This window comes from Indicator indicator, chromosome 13, assembly GCF_027791375.1.
Source record: "Indicator indicator isolate 239-I01 chromosome 13, UM_Iind_1.1, whole genome shotgun sequence".
Classification (NCBI taxonomy): Eukaryota; Metazoa; Chordata; class Aves; order Piciformes; family Indicatoridae; genus Indicator; species Indicator indicator.
This window is the reverse complement of record NC_072022.1, coordinates 12,651,904-12,672,078: the sequence shown is the minus strand read 5'-3', so window position 1 is coordinate 12,672,078 and position 20,175 is coordinate 12,651,904. Positions and strand designations below refer to the sequence as shown.

The 20,175-nt window shown below is 39.0% G+C and overlaps 1 protein-coding gene across 1 annotated transcript in view; it reads right to left on the bottom strand.

The window, feature by feature from the left end:
* Positions 1 to 20,175, bottom strand: part of LOC128970856 (glypican-5-like) — a 371,775-nt gene that overhangs the window by 243,610 nt on the left and 107,990 nt on the right. Inside the window, exons 4-6 of the mRNA XM_054386218.1 lie at positions 9,055 to 9,185; positions 4,429 to 4,488; positions 2,489 to 2,614 (exon numbers count right to left, since the gene is read on the bottom strand). Coding sequence (XP_054242193.1) covers positions 2,489 to 2,614; positions 4,429 to 4,488; positions 9,055 to 9,185 — 317 coding nt within the window. The remainder of the gene's footprint in view (positions 1 to 2,488; positions 2,615 to 4,428; positions 4,489 to 9,054; positions 9,186 to 20,175) is intronic.

The window sequence follows — 20,175 nt, the reverse complement described above, 5'->3', positions numbered from 1 at the left end:
TTGGAGTTCAGAGATGTGCACTACTGCTTATATTTAGTCCTCTGGTCTCCTGGGAAAGGACAAAGAGTAAAGAGAAATGCCTCTTTGGGCATCACCAGGACAGGTTTATTTCTCATGTGGAAGAACTGGTAACAAGCCTAGCCTGTAGGACAGTTTATGTTAGGAGTAAAACTTGCCAGCAAGCAGGCACCATGTTTGTGCTGCTGTGTAGAATGGCTGGCAGAGCAGGCTGCCTGGAAAGTCTCCTCATTTTAAGGCAATCTATTGTGACAGAACTGACAAATACATGCACATTGTTTTCTGATTAAACATGTGAACTTAGAAGTTTTATTTTCCAATTTGCCCATTATGTATTTCAGGGTTTGGTGGTGGATTTTTTTGTTGATGTTGTTGTCATTGGGGTGTAGCTTGTGGGTTTTTTTCCCCCCCCTTTATTTTTGCTTTTAATTCAAAATATTAGGGGATTTGTTCCTGTTTCCCCTGATAATTTTACCAGCTTTCTTCCCCTTTCAAACCTGAAATTTTTCCACATCTCCCCACTCCAGGAAAGTTACAGACTACCAGCGGACAAAACAATAACTTTCTCCTTCATGTCTTTCTAAAACATCTGTATCAGTAACTTAAGCAACTTTTTAAAAAAATAAAACACAGAAACAAAAAATCCCCCCCAAAATAAGATAGCATTAAAACTAAATTTTGATTTTTTTTTCCAGAGAGTTGATACAGAAAGTGTTTTTCTTGTTTTACTTTTTAGCCAGAAAGCTGTTTGTTCCAAGAGCTGTGTACCCAGCAGTATGTTACCAGCAAAACAGATTCTGAAACAGAAATACTGATTAGAAACACTGATATTCTCCAGCCTTCTTCTCCATTACTTTTACAATAAAAACTTCAATCAGTATTACAATCACTATACATTAATAGTTAGAATACTGCATTGTTACCAAAATTGTTACAGGGGGACCTTAGAGCTACCTTCCAATACCAGAAGGGATCCTAGAGAAAGTTTGGAAAGGGACTTGTCTTAAGGGTGTCTAGTGATAGGACAAGAGGAATGCTTTTAAGATGAGGGAGAGTAGCTTTAGGCTGGATCTTAAGAAGAAGTTCTTCAGTACAAGGGTGGTGAGATTCTGCAACAAGCTGCCCAAAGAGGTTGTGGATGCCTCCTCCATGGAGGTGTTCGAGGCCAGGTTGGATGAGGCCTTGAGCAACCAAGTCTAGTTGAGAGGAGTCCCTGCCCATGGCAGGGAGGTTGAAGTAGTTGATCTCTAAGGTCTCTTCCAATCTAAGCCATTTTATGATCTTCAACTATGTGCTTCTACCATTAATTTATAACTCGGATACACATGGAAATACTAAACTTCTAAGCAGGGCTGTGTGGGACTTGCTTTAATGGAACAGCCTGTAACCAACACCTCTCTCTGTTCCACACTGCTATGATTCCCTAAGTTCCTACACTCTTCAATCATGAAAATTGTTTTAAATCAAGAAAGAAATGTTAGAACTTTATCTTTTAAAACTACTAGAGACCACAAAAATGCACTTCAAAAAGAAACATCATGAAAGCCAACACAATCCCATGGAACATTCCTGTTTCTACAAAAAGACATTGAAAACATTCCCTGGCACACTTCCAACCAGCTCTCACTACAAAAACTGATGTGTACTTTGATAGTGATAGTAGATGATACAGTTGTATTCTAAACACATCTTTTTCTCCTCAGGGCAGAGTTGCTTTGTGTTATACAGAGTAAGAAAAACAATAGCAAGAAGATCAGAAGTGTATTTTCCAGTTTGGAATTTAAAAGGTAATGAGAAGGACTGTGATAAAACACTGAGGGGAAATAAATCAGCTGACAAACTCTACAGAGGTTCTAGCTGCTCTGCCAACATGGAACAATGAATTTATTAATTATTACTTTTTAAGAGTTCTTACAGAACAAGCTCTGATAAGCATGCTGGGCAATTCCAAAACCAGTTGCTACTCAAAGTCCCATGGCAGGAATTCCAAAAGTAAATGGCAGGGAAATAATTTAAAAACAATGTTTTGGGCACTCTATTTTTATGACACCTTTGCAGGAAGAGCTACATATTTTCTAATTACAGTCAAATGTGATGTTCAGCTCTGAGCCTACAATGAACATATAAACAGCAAACTGTAAGGGACCTCCAGTCAGTCACCAAAGACCTGCTTGCTGACTGAGCTTTTGAGTGCAAGATCTCTCTAGACACCATGAGCTGTCTCTCTACAGTGAAAGGGACTCTACAAAGCAGCCTTTCAACCATGTGTTACACTATTTTTAATACAGATACCCAAAACTCAAAATCAAAAGCTTCTATTTTAGCAAACCCCCTGCTCAATTATGCATGAAGTTCACTATGAAGGAAAAAAATTATGACAACATGACTGTCTCAGAATGCTTCTGAACCATGAGAAGAATATGAAGTTACCTTTTCCATCATTAGGGAAAACTTTTATTGTTAACTTTACCTTTCTACAACATCTTCTCCATTCCAGCAGGTTGAGCTATCTCTCATCACCAGGTCACCATCACACAGTCTTTCTGCTATAGAGGCATAAAAGGTTCGGGATCGCTTCATGTAGTTGATGAACTCTCTGTAATGCATGAAGAACACATTTAACAGGAGAGCAGTACACTTATGGTTTAAGCCTCCCCACCACCAAAATTAAGAGTTTAGACTCCTTAGAGAAATAAGTCATCCAAGTAGATTAATTTCTATTTCTAGTGTATTTCTACTCCTACATATCATCCATTCTTACGCAGTCTAATGTTAATACACAGAATTACACACAAAGGGCAGCTTTAACAAGTTACCTTAACACTTATCTCAACATTTGAAAAAATGCTCCTATATGTATGAATAGATTAAAAAATAATGAAAAAACATCCTGAAAGGATTGGGCTCTTTCCTCCCCAAGTGTGAGGTGTATTAACTACGCTGTCAACAACCTCCTGGGTAGAAAAGGCTTCCTAAAGCTACCATCCCATCACAAAACCTTCAATGTGCTGTAACCACCCCACACATGCAACAGCAGCACAGAGAGTCAGCTCTTTGAGATGCAGTGGAGCCAACTCCTCCCCATCATCACTAGCCATGTCATATTCTCATTAGGAAGAAATTTCTCTCTCATGTCTGGCACCTCTGTTAAGAGGAGTCTGTGCCTGCTGCTTCGGCAAATAAACAGAACTCCTGGCCAGTACAAACAGCTCATTTCTGATCATGTGTGCATGGAAAACACCTTGTGGGCAAACTGCTGCCTCTTTTATAATCTAATTATACCCATAACATATATCTCTGGCTGAAGCAGCCATAAAAAACAAACTGTACCAAAACAAGTGTCAATTGAGCACACAACTGAAAGTATTTCAGAATGAGAAATTACCCTGCTTTAGGAGCTCCTGTTTGGTGTAAGATGTTAAAGATACTGAGAACAAGACTCCAAAACACAAAAACTGAGCTCGAGTTATCATGGAGCTATCTTCTTGTTCCAAAAGTGCCTTAAGAACTCCAATAGAGAAACCAAAGGTTTCTGGTTTTTAATGCTTCTGCCTGGCAGGCTCTAAGGGGACACTGTGCTGAAGAAGTGCCTGGAGATAAGGGCTGGACAGAGCCTGGCACAAAACTGTTCAGGTCTTGTGACTCTCTTTTGGGAGCAACAGGTGCTTCAAAACAATACCAAAACCCATTGCTTGGTATTTATGCTTGCAAGGCTCAGTGGTTAACTCTCCCAACAGCTGTCTTTTACGCTTTCTCAAAAGCATTTAACCATTATCTTAGAAGTGACAAAATCAGCCTACGGATCCTAAGGAAGTATCTTCCCCAACAATGAAGGAAAGCTGTCATTTCAAAGTAAAAAAGCAGGAATTTTGGGGCTTACAAAGAATCAGTATTTCTAACTTTTGATCACTAATTTAGGCATATAAACTCTAAGTGTTTACACAGCAAAGCTAGGACCAGACCGAAGGCCACCTTCATGACAGAACAGCCAGAATATGAATCATAATAGGAGACACAGATGTTAAAGATTTTACAGGTTCTAAAATGGAGTTTTCTTTGAAGGAGGAAAAGAGCACCCTTCTAAGAATCTAAAGCTTGTCTTACTCGGCTGAAGCCAAGAGGCTAAAACTCCTTTGCATTTTCAGCCATGGGGCCCTGACATTTCAAAGTAGCATCTTAGCACAGGCAGAAATGAGTCCAACTCTTAATCTTAACAAGTGAAAATATTTATGTCTCATCAGTATAAAACTAAACATGCCAGGGACAAAATGTAGTTTCCCAGTGCCTCACAGTATAAAAGCTGTTATCTAAAGTATGCCAATTCCTAACTTACAGCTGAAACAGCAGCTTACAACGGAGACAAGCTATGTGTAGAGACAACAAAGTTTGTCACCATGTTTTCATTCTTACCGAGAGATTTTTTTCAAACTTCTTGATTTGTCATTCTTTGAAGCTTTCAGAGGCAGAGAACTGGAATAGGCCGGGGAGAATAAGCATCAATCAGGAGAGGTTGGGGAGGAGGGGAGAAGTAGGAATTCAGGCAAATGAGGAAAAGACATGAGAAACAAAAGAGAAAAGTAAAAATTATTTGAAAGAAAGATCATCAAGCACATGCATAGGATAATACAAGAAAACAAATAAGGAGGAAAATTGCCATGAGATTTTTTCCAAGCATAGATGCAATTAAAAGTATCAATGCAACACTGAAAAAAATATAACTGAGATTGCTTCTCCCAATCATTTACACATAAGAGCACAATTACAAATGCAGCACATAGTGAAAGGCTGAAAATAAATTCCGTGGTAGTTAAAATTAACTATAACTGATACCAAATGGAAGAACTGTGAATATATTGGGCTACACAAGAAAACAATGGCAAACAGTTTAGAATGAGCACCATGGGAAGGGGGATACAAATGGGTAGCATTCATTTTCTGGTACAATGACCAATTTGCTGTCTATTAATAAATAATGTGAATACAGATAGTTCTTCCTGTTCAGTTCTGGTCAGATTGCACTACTGAAAATTTAAAAAAAAAAAAAAATCAACCAATCAACCTTGCCATACAGGAGAGCAGGCTGTAAGGTTATATCAAAGGAAGAACAGTGTAAGTAACTGGTAGTTATTTGGTGCATGTGCATTTAATGGCACTGATACCTCAAGGTCCTTTAATTAACAATAAACATTGTATTTAACATTAACATCATGATGCAATTTTCCACCTTCATGATTTGATACCACATTCTGCTCTTCCTTACACCTGTACTCTCATGTACAAAGTTATGACAACAGTTGCAACAATGCAAATAGGCTTAATGATTCCTGTCAATCCAGTTAGCTCTTACTGGAGAAAGTAAGCACAACCTCCAGCAGCTGTGAGGACAGACAGACAATGTTGGCTTTGTTATTGTACTTTCTATGAGCTAAGGTCAGGGGTGGCCACAGGAGAGGGTGGACATGCACTGATCACCAGGTGATTGTCACCTGCCATCACTGAAGCAGTGATTCCAATACAGCTAGCCAAAAAGGGAAATGAGAATTTGTAGCAGGGAAAACCTGCACCTGCTGAAATTTCTGTCTCAACCAGAGTCAGAAATGTTTGATTCATTTCCACAGTAAGTTAATTTGCATCTGGCATCAATAATAATTTTTGTACTAGCAATTTAATACTCCAACTTGAATAATAACACATGATGCCTGACCCAATACATAGTTAATTTTAAATAAAAATCACTGTCATTGACTTCAAACATCCCCCAAAAGCTCAACATTATTTAAAGAGGTATAAAAGATCCAAGTCCACAGTATTACAAAGAAATTCCAACAAAATACCATTTCAAAGCCTGCCTCCTCCAATTAGTGACCTAGCATCATGCTATAGTTCTTTGTTAAATATAACTTATTTTTGTATCTAGATCTGTAACCAGTCTGTGTTTAGCGATTTGCAACGTTACATGCAGCAGACATGCCAAAATGCAGGTATTGAACTTTGCTAGGAGTCCATACCCTGACCAGAACAGTACTTTGTGCTGAACTCAGCAACAAAATTCCATCTACTGATAACATACATGCTATGTACACTCCCTATATCACCATATGGTTTCAATCTTGTCATCTCTACTGCATGTTACAGTAACCTCCACATTAAAAAAAATGACTACAGCAGCAATCCTGCCAGTTTCAGTTAATCCCTGAATACGATTGTGTAACAACAAAAATAAACTACTATTCAAATCCATAGTTTTCAACTTCACCAGAGGGGGAAAAAAAAAAATCCTACAAGATCATAGAATTTAGTCACTTGGTGTTACACAACAGAAGATATGCAGGAATGGAATGCAGGGGATAATAAAGAAAGATAGGAAGTCTCCCAGGAACCCATTAGAGAAAGAGAAGCAGAAAAGGGTTCAACTTCCATAGAAAAGGATCCAGGTCAGGTGAATTCAGGGCCCGTGCAGGATTGTGCTGTGCAGAACAGTGGAAGGTGAGAAGGACTGTCTCAGCCAGACTCAAAAAAAAAAAACCCAAAAAAGCCCAAAAAACCAAAAGCAAACAAACCAAAAATCCACCCGGGATAAAAACCAGTCAGGCAAAGAGACACCATCTGAACAGTCCCACTTTTCCATTGCAGGAGCAGCCTTAGCTCCACCTAACAGTTGAAACCAGGGGGTCTCAAACTCTTTTGAAAGGAGCTTTATTTTGTAACTGGCCTTGCAAAAATGAATACTTTTAGAGCAGACATACATACTGAGGTATAAGTGGTTTGGCTCCAGGTTTTTAAGGGTATCTCAAAACAGGTACTACAGAAGAGATGAATTTCTCCTACAGATGTGCTAACCAGACTGGTTGCTCTCTTTGAGCTTGGGAGTATTCTGACACGCTGAAGGAACAATGCACAAGTTTTCTGTTTCCTGGAGAATGTTGGCTCTTATTCTCTCTCCTTCCTTAATCTAGAAGGCAGGAGTCATGCTCCACACTCCCCTTGAATGAAGGATCATTTGGAGTGATGTCTACTGCATGGACCAACAGACTCAACTGGACTGACTACCTGTGTGACCTTGTACCTAACCTGACAGACAGCTGAGGTTATTGGTTTTCATTTTCGAGATCGCCAGAAGAGGCAGCACAGAAAATAGATTCCTGTAATTACTCTCATACTCTGGATCCCCCATAGCAGTTAGTTGTCACTAGAAGTGTGTATTAACCAGCCCACTGCAGGAATGATTTCACCCACCCATTATAAAATTTTATTACCTAAAATTGCTTTTTATTGATATCATATGCGATTAAATGATAGATGATGAACCACACAGCAATGTGGCAAATCACTATGTGCTCCATGATCATTTCCAAGCAGCAACAGCCAATCTTCATGCCATGTGTTTTAGAGGGAGCTATGGAAAGTAGAAAAATCTTCTCCACTTCTTACTAATTATGGCATGGCTCTGTCATTCATTTTTCATGCCAAGGCTCCCCATGATACCTACCCAACACTATTTCAGTGAGGTTTTATGCTAATTGTGTAAGGATGGCCTTAGTTTAGATTTTTTTTGATAAATCAATTTCAATGCACAGACCAATTCTGAGAAAAACTGCCATTTACAGTGTATTAGTTTTATCATGTTTTCTTTTTCATTTGCAGGTCTTACATTTAAAATGTCAATATTCAAATAATTGTACATAGTTGGGAAAGGGGAGATCCTCAGCTGAGAAAGAACTGTTGTCCTGCTATTAAAAGCCAGCATATTAGTCCTAGTGAAGTCAATGAGTTATAGAAAAGATGGCCTGGGGTTCCATATTTTTAAAATAGTATTTCATTAACTGTACTACAATTATTCTTTGGATGATTACTGATGAATTTATTAATTTCCTTAATGCTCTTTTCTCTGATTTAGACAATAAATGGATTAGCTCATCACAAACTGTTGTGTTTTGGTTTCAAATTACAAAGCAATTATTAAGCGATAAAGATATCGCTATCACACAATTGCTTGCTGCCATTACTTCTATTGTTTAAAGCAGTGTTTGCTTCTTTCATGCAAGCTTCCATAAGAATTAAAACACAAATGGATTAAAATCTCATCTTCAGAACTCCAGAATCCAGGATATGGAAATTTTAACATTTCTGCCTGTCAGCCATCCACCCAACATACACAGATAGACTCCCTGGGCAGATTAGGTACTGCCCCAGAGGCATGAGTCCAGGATGATTCCACATGTTATTCTGCTTACTGGTGATACAGTGAACAACTTGTTAGACAGAAATGTGTTTGTTAGCTCTCACATCTACTCAGGTGTCACGAGCAGGACTGAAAAGGCATCCTTCCCTCCCCACTTACAATTTACAGAAAAGCAATCCAGGAGTTACACCAGTGAGAGTAAGAGAAAGACCAGGAGATCTGGCAGCAGCGATACTCATGCCAGGGCCATTGACAGTAATTCAGCTGCCTATTGTCTCAACTGGCATGCAGCTAAGAACAGAAGCCAAGATGGACACAAAAAGCTTAAACATAAATGCTTCTGCTCTTGCTCTGCTGTGTAACAAATCAAGGAGATTTCAAGGGATCTTACTACTCCTGTCCAGCCCTGTGAAATAAGGAATGGACTTTGTGTCTAAGCAATGAATCTCTCCTATTCACCCCTTCCTCCTTCCACCTCTGTCCTTGGATAAGCTTAAGTCCTTAAAATACAAGCAGCCAGGGCTTTAAGTAATTTAGATTCAGCTGTGGAAATTACTCAGACTTTGTTGAGGAAAAGCTTTCATCATTTTCACTGCATGTTTCAGGAAATACTGAACACCTTGGTGCTAAGTAAATGACATTAAGTCTGGGCTGTAAAAGCTTTTCCTGGAGTGACCCACATTGTAATACCACCACGTACGTACACCTACGTAACCACCACAGACAGGAATGGCTGGATAACACACAGATGAGGTGACAGAACTGTGCCTCTGTCTTAAACACTGCAGTGCAAGGAACCACTAACAAAGTGCGAGCAGAGAACTCATGTCAAAGCTGCTGTTGCTTAGGGTTACCTTCGTTTATTGTTCAGACTAGTATGAGCCATCACGAACGTCTGAGTTGCAGTCACTTCTTTCACTGGCACTATATTGTCTGATGACAGGATCCCTTCTTGTTGTCTGGGCTGTCCACACACTTTATCAACCTGCATAAAAGGAAGGGAAAAGTAAACCATGTCTGAGTGGAGAAAATTATGTACAATTGTCTACAGGTTTGCTTGTTCCTTGCGGTCAGTGTTTACTGCAAGAGAAAGAAGGTGTCTGGGCAAGACAAAGGATTTTTCTTTCCAGGACCTAGAAACTAGTGCCCTGTAGAAGAATGACCGAATTATGAGTCTTCCCTTAAAACAAGGAAACAAGCAAAAGTCAGTATCAGCAAATCACTGTCATTAAATTATTTTCTTGGACAAAATGGAATGAAAAGATCATTTCCAGCCCTGGGAATCATCAGTGCCTTGAAACCTGGGTTTGGAACGCTAACATTGTTCAACCATTTGTCCTTATTGTCCTTCCTGAAGTCTCTCATTGGGGATTTAATACAAGACCAGGCAAAAGCAAGCTTGTGTTTATTCTTCATGCACTGCAGATCTGACCCTGCTTCTGCATCCTGTTACATTTATTTGCTGCAACAGCTTTAAGTGATAAAGGTAAGACAAACCTCTTCCCTTTCTAACCCACAAATAAGCAATCTGTAATGTTTTCACCTGTACTTCAATCCTCAAGTAAACATGAAAACAGGACAAAGGATTTCCTACTGCAGGCATGGTACTACCTGAGACCTTAATCACACAGAATCCATCATTCCACACAGCACTGAATTTGGTATCCTTTCTTCAGTTTTCCACTATAAGCAGGGTGAGATGGATTTTTGCTGCTCTGTGCATTTTACTGCATCTTTAAAACCCTTATTGAGCCACAACTGGCTCTCCACAGAATATTTCAGACCACAGATGATTTCAAACAATTTTTCCTGCCCCTTAGCAACATTATGTTGAGTATGTTGGCTCAAATACAGGACAATTTTCTCTACCTTAGCACATTTCCTCCAGGAAAACTGCTGCTATGTAAAGCAAAGATTTTCCTCTGAAAAAATAGGCCAATCAAACATGAAATGTTGGAAGCTGTATAGGCATGTCACTTAACATCAGCTTTAGTTGTATGAGTTATGGCCTGGTCCTGTATAATACGTTGTGAAGAACCTAAAACTCTAGCAATTGAATGAGAACATACTGGATTAATCCTGACATCTCCAGGAGTCAGAGTGGGAGCCAGCTGCCTCACTCAACACCATGCACTGTGTATATTGTTCTGGTCTCACTAGGGACTAGCACAGCATTGTTTAAACCACAACTTTCTGAAATAAAATCGTCTATTTCTGGCCCTTCAAAACTTCTGAAAATAAAAAAGCCTCACACTCCACGGAAATGAAAATATAAACTAAAAATGCCTTTTGAACCCTTTGGAACTGGACAGAGGGTATAACACAGCTGGACCACATTGCTGCACAGGATGCTCTCTGTCCTGTGCCCCAGGTTTCCTACAGCATGCTGACCAAATTCCCAGCATAGATTTCTGCAAAATCCATCTTAGATTACATCATGTCACTAAAGTTCATGTCTTCAAATTACACACCCCTCAAATTTATTCACTGTGGATTTAAGATAGTTTTAACCAACACTAGAGCAGTTTGGAAAAGCAGCATTACTCCTATAGATAAGCAAAGAAGAATTCCACAGCTTTTGGTTTGTTTTCCTGTGAAGTTTCAAAGAGATCTGGAGTCATAAGTTTTGTTGCAAATCAACAGTTTAAGTGTCCAAGTGAAAACAGTCACTTTGTTTGGATTTGTATTTTCTATACCAGAGAAAGAAAATGACTCTTTAAATTGCAGAAGTTTCAGTATTTTTTTATGCCAAACATTAACTTTGGGCTTTTCTTTTTAACCAATAATAATAGCTTCCTGCATATCAAGCAAAACCACAGTATTTTAAGGAAGAAGTATTTCTCATTGGACAATCTTAACCAGTTCTACTCCTTTAAAAAAAAAAGTCACTCCTTACAGGAAAAGACAAATCTCATTCACACTTTCTTGTTGTGTGGGTCTTCAGTTCCTTTTTTTTTTATTAATATGCTACGGAACACAAGCAATACTTCAGAATTTAATCTACTGCACAGGTATTTTAATCTGAATTGAGATTAAAAGGATGGAAGATATAATAACGATATATTACTTGTAATATCAATAGCTTTTCTATGTCTCAGCTGAGATTTGGACTGCATTTTACTGGGAAGAAAAAAAATAGAGTAAGGTAGTTCAGCATCTGACACTTAAGGAAAAAATGATGGGACACTGGTGCAAAGGCACAAAGTGACTTCCACAGAGTCTCAGCAGGGGTCCAGGGAAGACCACAGCTCACTCTGTTCATGGTCGATGCCCTGGCCTCCTTGTGCAGCTCAGTCCTATAGCCCCCAGGCCAGAGCCAGCTCTCCAGGATGTTTATTTGGGACTGCCCCAACTGCTGGGCAGTTCCTGTAGGGCTAGGCTTGCAGCTCCTCAGCTCACTTTTTCTCCCACCTCTCCCAGTTTCTTTAAAGTTAGTGTGGACCATCAGATTTTCCCCATTCTCAATTTTGTCAGGGCAGTAAGGTTGCAAGATTTCACTCCACCACTGCTCCCATAGTGTGTACAGGTGGTTTGAAAAATTCTGCTGATGAATGTGAATGTACCCTAAACCTTTGGCTGCAAAAACCAAACTCTCTTCCAAGAGGTTGTCTCCCATGGCTCTTTAGTTATCCCTGTTGGCATCTTTGTTTCAGATTTTGGATGAGTCAAACAGAAACATGATTATTTTTTCATGCGGACTAATTTTGACATCTTACTGCAATGTGGTTTTCTGCAAAATGAGAAAAAAGGTTGAATTTTACTAGCTAATTTTGGCAATCACAATGTTGACAGCAAGAAAAAACACTCATGTACAGAAAACCACCTTAAAATTCTAGGTAGTACATTTATGAAAAATCAGTTACTGTTGTGTAAATTAAACAGTATGAAACATAAAAAACCCTCAACAGACCACCAAACCAGAAACACCTTCTGCAACTGCAATGTCTGGAATTTGCTACTACGAATTACCTGTCTGTTAACAACAGTAAGGAAGATGGAGGTTTCCTTCCCATTCTAAGGGCATCGGTGAACTGCACTGTCAGGTTAATGCAGAGCCCATGAATCAAATCTCATTCACCCAAAGGACAAATAGTGCTACTGAGATGGTGACTGGGATTTTAAAGATTTATTTCCTTGTATGTGGGACTCACTGCTTCCACAAGTTACCTCTTAAACTGAAAGTGTAGACTAAGGGATGTAAACAGAGGCTGGCATTCCTCTACTGAAACTGGACATTAGAATTTGACACAGTAACAAAAAAGATCAGATATTGTGAAAGGCAAGAAAACTGCAAAACATATGCTGCAAAGAACTGGAGTAACTATGACAAAATTTAAGAAGAGTTAGAGACAGAGATCCTAAATTTAACCTTTAGTCCTCAAAATAATCAGGTATCAACATAAAGCATGACTAGGCTCATTTATTTCTTTGTTCTTTAAACCGACAAACAAGCCTGCCAATCTGAAATTACTGACAGAAAAATCACCCCTCATTAATTATAACACCACTAAGGTCATTCCTCTTGTCTCTCTGATGATATTTAATCAAATCTTCCTTCTAACAGTGAATACCTATAGCTGAAAAATAACATTTCCTATACCTCATACTCTTCTGAATTATCAATAATGTTTCAAATTCTTTCCACTTTTCCTTGCACTAAAGGGGCTTTTTGCTTCTACACCAATGGTTCTTAAATACCTTTCTAACAACCAGAGCTTCTCCTGTGAACTTTCCTTTGTAATGAAAGACAGCCTCACACAGACAGGGATTATTTGACCTCCCACTATTTGTTCTTTAAAAGAGTGACCATTTACAATTATTGCAGAGGTTTAACAAAATAAATTGAAAAAAAATCTTATCCAAAATCTTTTGAACTCTTGCAGCTTAAGCAATCTTAAACACTGAGGTCATATTTAATATACCTAATATAATCAAACAAGGGGAAAATGTCATGCCCTTCTGGATATCAAGAGAATTTCTCTCTCTAAAGGAAGAGACCTTTTCACTAGCTTGGAAGATTAATTTTCTTTGATTCTATAATGGAAAGCTTAGTATTTTAAAATAAAAGATTATTCTAGTGACTGGGCTTTGAGTGAGTAAAATGCTGACAGGTTTTCCAGCAGATTGCCACCCCCTCTGATCTTTAACCCAATTCAGTTCTGCAACACTCCAGAATCTGAGTGAACATCTCTGACAAATTACACCCCTCAGCCCAGATTTCTGATGGCTGTGCACAGCCATAACCTGCAACACGTGCCACAAACACACCCCAAAACAGTTTGCTGCTGCCCACTGCCAGGTTTGAAATGAGGGAAGCAAAAAACAGAGTCACAGGGAAATTAGGTTTCAATTTTCAGACTTGCATGTTCACCATGAGATCTCATTACCTATTACTACAGTATTGTTGTGAAATGCTCATTCCCAATGTTCAAAAGATGAGTGGGAGCACATTTGGTTAAGCGTAAGCCAAAGCTCATTGCCACTGACAATATCTATTGAACTAAACCTTGCACTCAGTGAAGAGGCAATGAAAAGGGAATAAAAAAGGTCATTAGATGAGAGCAAACAAGCTTCAATTCTGCCTTTTTAAAATATTCTCTCTCTTACAGAATGTAACACCTATTAAAATGCAGCACTTTCATCTTTCTTCCTTTTTATCTAACAAGGCGTGGTTTCCAGGCTGCTAGGTATATTGAAAAAGATGAGCATTCTGTAAAAGCAGAGAAGCCAGTAGGATTCTGCAAACAGCCCTGAAATTAGTTCTTAAAAGAGTAACCTAAGTCCTGTGTTAGAAGACCTTGTGCTTGTGTGAATTCACTTTGCTGGCTTACTGAGGTTCTGTCTATCCTTTCAGGCACCAACACTGGGCCACACACAATAGTCAAATTCTGTAGCAGCTACTCAGATGAATCAATTTCTACAATGTCTTCTCCCAGTTAAAAATATGCAACTTATGAATAACGAGAATTTGGGTTTTATTCTACAACACTGTTAAGAAAGAGGGGCTAGAAAATCTGTACTGGGCATGCACCTGAATGCACCTGTACAGGTTTTATCCACAGAGATAATAGCTGAGGATTTCTGGAAAAATATAAAATAAGGAAATATCTTACACAGTATCAGTTATCTCATGAATTCTATACAGCTTACATCTAACAAATCTTCCCCATAAATTACAACAATACTCTTTTCTGCACTCACTGGCATTTAAAATTGCACACAGTGGCCCAGATATCAAACTATCCAGTTTATCTCCACATGTAAAATCTTTTAAGCACACATAAGTCAATAACTTTGGCTATTTGTTAAGATTTTTTAAAGCATTTTCGTTCAAATTGTGTATGTATTTACCCATCTGAAAAGAGAAGTGGTAATCCTTTTTAAAGCCAAAACAAAACACACAGCACCAGCGAGATAATGACAGCTCTCCTCCTCCCTCACAATACCCCCAAGACTCAGGAATAATCTTTGTGGCCTTTGTTAGTTGTGACATTTGTCCTCAGATATTGACAACTTAGAAAGGGTAAGCTCAATTTTATAATTAATTACAGTCATCTAGTATGGAAGGAAAATTCTATTGGGAATCAATCCAAAGTGAGTCACTTGAAAAGCTCTCAGAAAAATTAGGTAACTTTAAAGATAGCACAAGAAGAAAATCAATTCAAAGATTTTATTCAAATTTTGCTTTTATCACTTTTCAAATTTATTACAGTCTACCAAAATGGTCTTGCCTGTTATGTGTTTATTATTTATTCCCATCCTTAAATGAAAGCAATTATCAAAATATTACTGTAATTTCCTTTATCACTACAAACTTAAAACCCAGGTGAGGAAAAGACTCCGTAGTCTGTTCTGTAAAGGTTCAATAACCAACTACAAAACATAGTGGAGAAGGATCACACATCTTACAAACACACATACATACAGAGAGAGAAATACTAAAAAAGGACAGCACACTCATATCCTTTTAGGAGTCCCCTGCTATGCAGGTGTTGTACGGACTAAACACCAAACTGCGGCAGCTATCGCTGCATACAGAAGCCGCTAGCACAGACTGCTTCCCAGGGCAAAGGTGGGGTCGCAGCCATCACTAAGGGCCCCACTGCCTGCTGCTGGGCCAGGGCTGGCATCTCCCTACCTTTGCTGGCAGGACCTGTGGGGATATTCCTTAGACCTCTGCAGCCAAGTTACAGTATCATAAGCTGAGCTAATAAGCCTCACTTTGAGCAAACGCAGTTAGATGGATCCATCTGTGATTGCATGGCAGGCAACCTCTAGGATCAGGGAACTGACAAATAGAAGGCATCATGCCCATGATTCAGACAGGTCATCAGCTGGCACAGGCAATTATGGAAAAAAACATACTTCCTTAGATGGCTTTAGTCATAAAATAAGCATGTTAACTTCTATTTGATTTAACTCAGATTTAAAGATAGCCACCTAAGGAGCTATAAATAAGCCATCTTTTCCTCTTGTTAACTTTAGCAATGTTGATCTGTACTTCATGATGATGCCCAGAAGCTCTCCAAGGCAATATCAGGACCCTTTCCACTAAATGCAGCTAGTTTGATCACCACATAACACAATCGGTCCCACTGGATTCAGCAAGTTTCAGCTGCCTGGCAGCAGCATTCACACCACAGCCCAATGACATAATAAATCAACATGAAGGAGAGGCTACTGCAAGAGGGAGTGCTTCTCCCAACATAGCATCTCCTTTTGGCATTGACTGGGTAGAAGAGACCATTAGTCTGAACTAGCTGGAATCTTCCATTCCTCCACACACAGTTCCTGCAGCCACAACTACAGCAGAATTACAGGAATGACTCTGAACAACTGGCCAAGTTGACTGCAAACATTCATTCTACATGTATGAACAAACACAAATTTGTAATGAATTATTAGGAACTTGAGCCAGCTTTGATCCATGGATAGCTGTCACAATTCTCTGAGCACACAGTTAAGCCTCATTTTTTAGTTTAACATACTATCATAGAAGGGTATCACCACTCAGGTATTTAGGCACAAGCCCACACAATCAAACCAATCATTCCAGCAGGTCATTTGATACATTCCTTCTAAACACAGCTTTTGACTGAAGTATTTTGTCTCCAGTCTTTATATAATAATGCAAACAGAATTGTCTCTTGGCAGTGTTCACGTGGCTGGCATCATGCAGTATTTCCAGAAGAAAGCAATGTGTTCATTGCCAGGACTCATTTTGGTTACCTTCATGACTTACACCAATTTGGGGTCTGTAAAATATTATGTTAATATCTAACCATGCAAAAAGTCTACATAACTGTTTATGCCACAGGCTCTCAGATAATTTTTACTGCCTCTCAAAACCACTGTGTGTTCTGTGTGGGTCTTTCTTCCTCTTCAGGGTGCTTGAAAGCAGGGCTTCATGAGCTGGGGACAAGCCTCAGGATGGCGAAGGGACAGGCAGAATGTCCATACAGGAAAGGAGGGGCCTCAGGTTTGACAGCTCCTTTCTTTGCAGGGAGATAAACCAAGTTGCAGGAAAATCAATCGAGAAAATATCCCCTAAGTAAAAGAGTTTCCTCCAAATCTCTTAGACAAAACCTGCTAATACTACTTTAAACCGACATCTGAGTGTGTTCAGGGGGATATTCACATGGAATAGAGCACCTCTGTCTGAGCTGGCTAATGCTGCACATGGGACCCAGGCTTTAAGGTACAGCAAGAGTCATGCATATCCTACAGATTTAATGGCACTGATATACTTACCCTGAAAACATTTGCCAAAATGGTAATCAAGAGCAAGAAATACCAATTTTCTGCAAATCCTTTTTAAAATTCTTCTAAGATACTATTTTTCTGGGCATCATTACTGCAAGCATTTAGTTGGCTAAGTGAAATGCCTCAACTTTCTCTTCCAAAAGACATAATGAAAGCAATCTAACAAAAAATAAGTAGGAAGTCATAAGGACACCAGACTTTCACATCATTGTATTAGCTGCAATAATGGTGCAAGTTTATGCAATCAGTAAACAAACATGTCAATAAACATGTCAAGACCTCCAAAGATGGTCAGAATGACATTTTGTATATGTCAGGAGTATAATAATTAGAAAAACGTAGTAAACATTCAGTTCTTTTTTTCAGGAGAAGCATTACTTCAATTATGATTTGCTGACAGGTGCTGCCAAAATCAACGTTTTCTCCTACCTTTTTTTTTCAGAACATAAAGATGTCATTTTAGATGACACTGAAGACTTAAGTAGTACCAGGACATGTAGCAGTAGTATGTAGCACAATTATCAAGGGCAGTAGATTGTTTAAAATATTTAGAAGACTTTTTCACATTGAGACAAGTACATTACATTTTTAGCAAATTCTAAGACTTCTGTCTCCTAAGGAAATCACTTCCAATGCAACTGTGATGAAGACTTAACATGTACAGCAGGCACCAAAATAGCTGGGGTTAGACTTTACCTCAGGACCTCAAGCAAATGTTATTGGGAGTTTTGGCATCAAAGAGGACTGGGACTGCACAGAGTGCAAAACCCAAGCTTCTCTAAAGGGCCTGAATAACCACATCTATTGGGACAGGCTTCACTGGCATCAACAGGCTTTTGGTTTCTTCATGTGTGCAGCACAGACTGCAACCAGCTATATCTGGTGAAAGGAAGGATGCTTTTGGGCATTTACTACAGTGATTGATTAATGTGGATCAGCCTTGGACTTCTGAAACACTCATGTCACTTACTGGTCAAGCATCCTGCAGTTGAAACTAGACACTAAATCTGCAAAATCAAGACCAAACTGTAGACCAGACCTTTAACATTTTACCATCAAATTTCTTCAAGATGGAGATCTTTACCAGAATTTTTCTACTAGTATATGCATCTGCTTTTCAACTTAAAAGAGTCAAGAGCCAGTTGATAAATAAAGGAAACAGTCTGAAGAAAGAACCATCTTAAACTGCCTGCTCTCTGCAGAATTCTTTCTGACTTTGCTCAGCATGCTGGAATGGCACCATTACAGCAGTTTAGTGCTAGGGAACAGGAACAGTATGAAAACAGAGCCAGAAATAAGGAATAAAAATGCTTATAGCAGATCCCAGACCATGACCTTCATTTAAGGCTGTCAGGCCTTTTTCCTTCCAAACTTCATTTCTGACCCCCACCTCATCAAATCAAAACCAACAGAAAGATCCACTTTAAGCTGTTACATCATAGCAAGAAGTCTTGCCATTATTTCTTAATCTAGAAATTGTTCCCTCACTGATGGCACAACAAAATTTAAGAAATCTATTCATGCACTTGTCTGACCCATTTCTGATGAAGTTCTGCAACAAGAGTACACAAAAAATAGCCTCTCTTTTGGTCTGAAATTTCCCAGACTTCGTATAAAATCTCAGAGAAATAATCCTAGAAAACACAACAGAAATCAGACAAGATGGTTTTGGGTCTCCTTTTACAACGTTGAGTCTTACTCACATAAAGACTGACAAACTGAAGCAGAGACATAAGATACAGTCAATAGTGAATTACACGATCATGTCAATAAACTGTGACTGCATCCATTTCACAAGAGCTAATCACTTCTTGGTGGTAACTGACTGGATATGAGTTACTGGCTCTGACAACACCCTGAATTAGTGTTAGCAATGCCGTCAAGAATTAATCATGCTTTAGCAACCATGCAGTAAAGCAGCACATTATGCATCATATCACATAAAAAGCAGCACAGTGAACGTGTGGAGATTTAGAGCCCGCCGACTATATGTAGAAAGCTGACAGGAAACAGGGATTCTCAGCACAGAACTTAAAGGAGCATGGAAAACATGTTCCAAAAGGGCACAGGATTGTGTATTTAAACATTTTAATTGAGCCAGCAACATGCCCTAGCATGTACCTAGTGGTGATCTTCCCTTCTATTCAGCACTGGCAAGTTCATACCCAGAATACTGTGCTCAGTTCTGGGCATTAGCTAACCCTGTTTGAGCAAAGGGGTTGGAGTAGAAGATATTGCAAGGTCTCTCCCAACCTCAACCAAATTCTGAGATTTCATTTTATTCCCTTTGTGATGTTTAGTAAGTCACCTAAGGGTAGACAACATCATTCTACTCTACAAAAGACACTTAAGAGTAGGGAATTTAAAATGTGGATGGAGATGTTGATGCCTAATCACAGCACAAGAAATCTCAGGAAGGGACTCAAACCAAAGAAGCACCCAAAGCAGGAGAAAACAACAGGTGCAGAACTGTATACAATCCTCAACACTTTCCCCAGTGGTCAAGTACTTTCACTAAAGACTCATCCCACACCTGCTGAAGTCAAGAATTCCAAGATCAAGATTCAGCACTCTTGTTTGCTACCTCTGAAAGGTACATGGGGCTTCCCTTCTTTATGGACACTGAATGCTTAAGCTCCTGTAGAAGAGTGTTTAAATATCAGACAAAAATTTGAGGCAAGAGAAGCATCAAGACTCATGAAAATTCAATGAGGCAAACTGGTATCATTCAAAACACATTCTAAGTGCTTGCTAAGAAAATAAATTTTAATTTTAGGAGGGTAAAATAACTCAGGTAATGTTCTGTTAATGAACAATGATTTAAAAATGAAACAAAACACACTATCAAAAAGCACAGTAAAAGTTTCCCATCAAATCTTTCCTGCCTACTTGCAAACCAATAGTATAGCATAGCATTCATAGGGCAATTACATGCTCAGTGAGACACTTATGGGAAGTGCTCTGCTCACTTCTAGCTACAGCCTTGAGTAGCATTTATCAACACTGCAACTGTCCCATTTTACAGTCCTCACCTCAGGGTAGGCAGTAACTCTTTCTATCTCCATTTTGCAGACAAGGAGACTAAGGCAGAGAGATTAGTACATCTGAGAAAAAGACATAGGTCATGCTTGGAACTGACCAACTCCTGACAACCAATTTACTTCTCTGACAGTTAAATCCCATTTTAAGTTCAAAAGCTCTGTGCCTGCTCA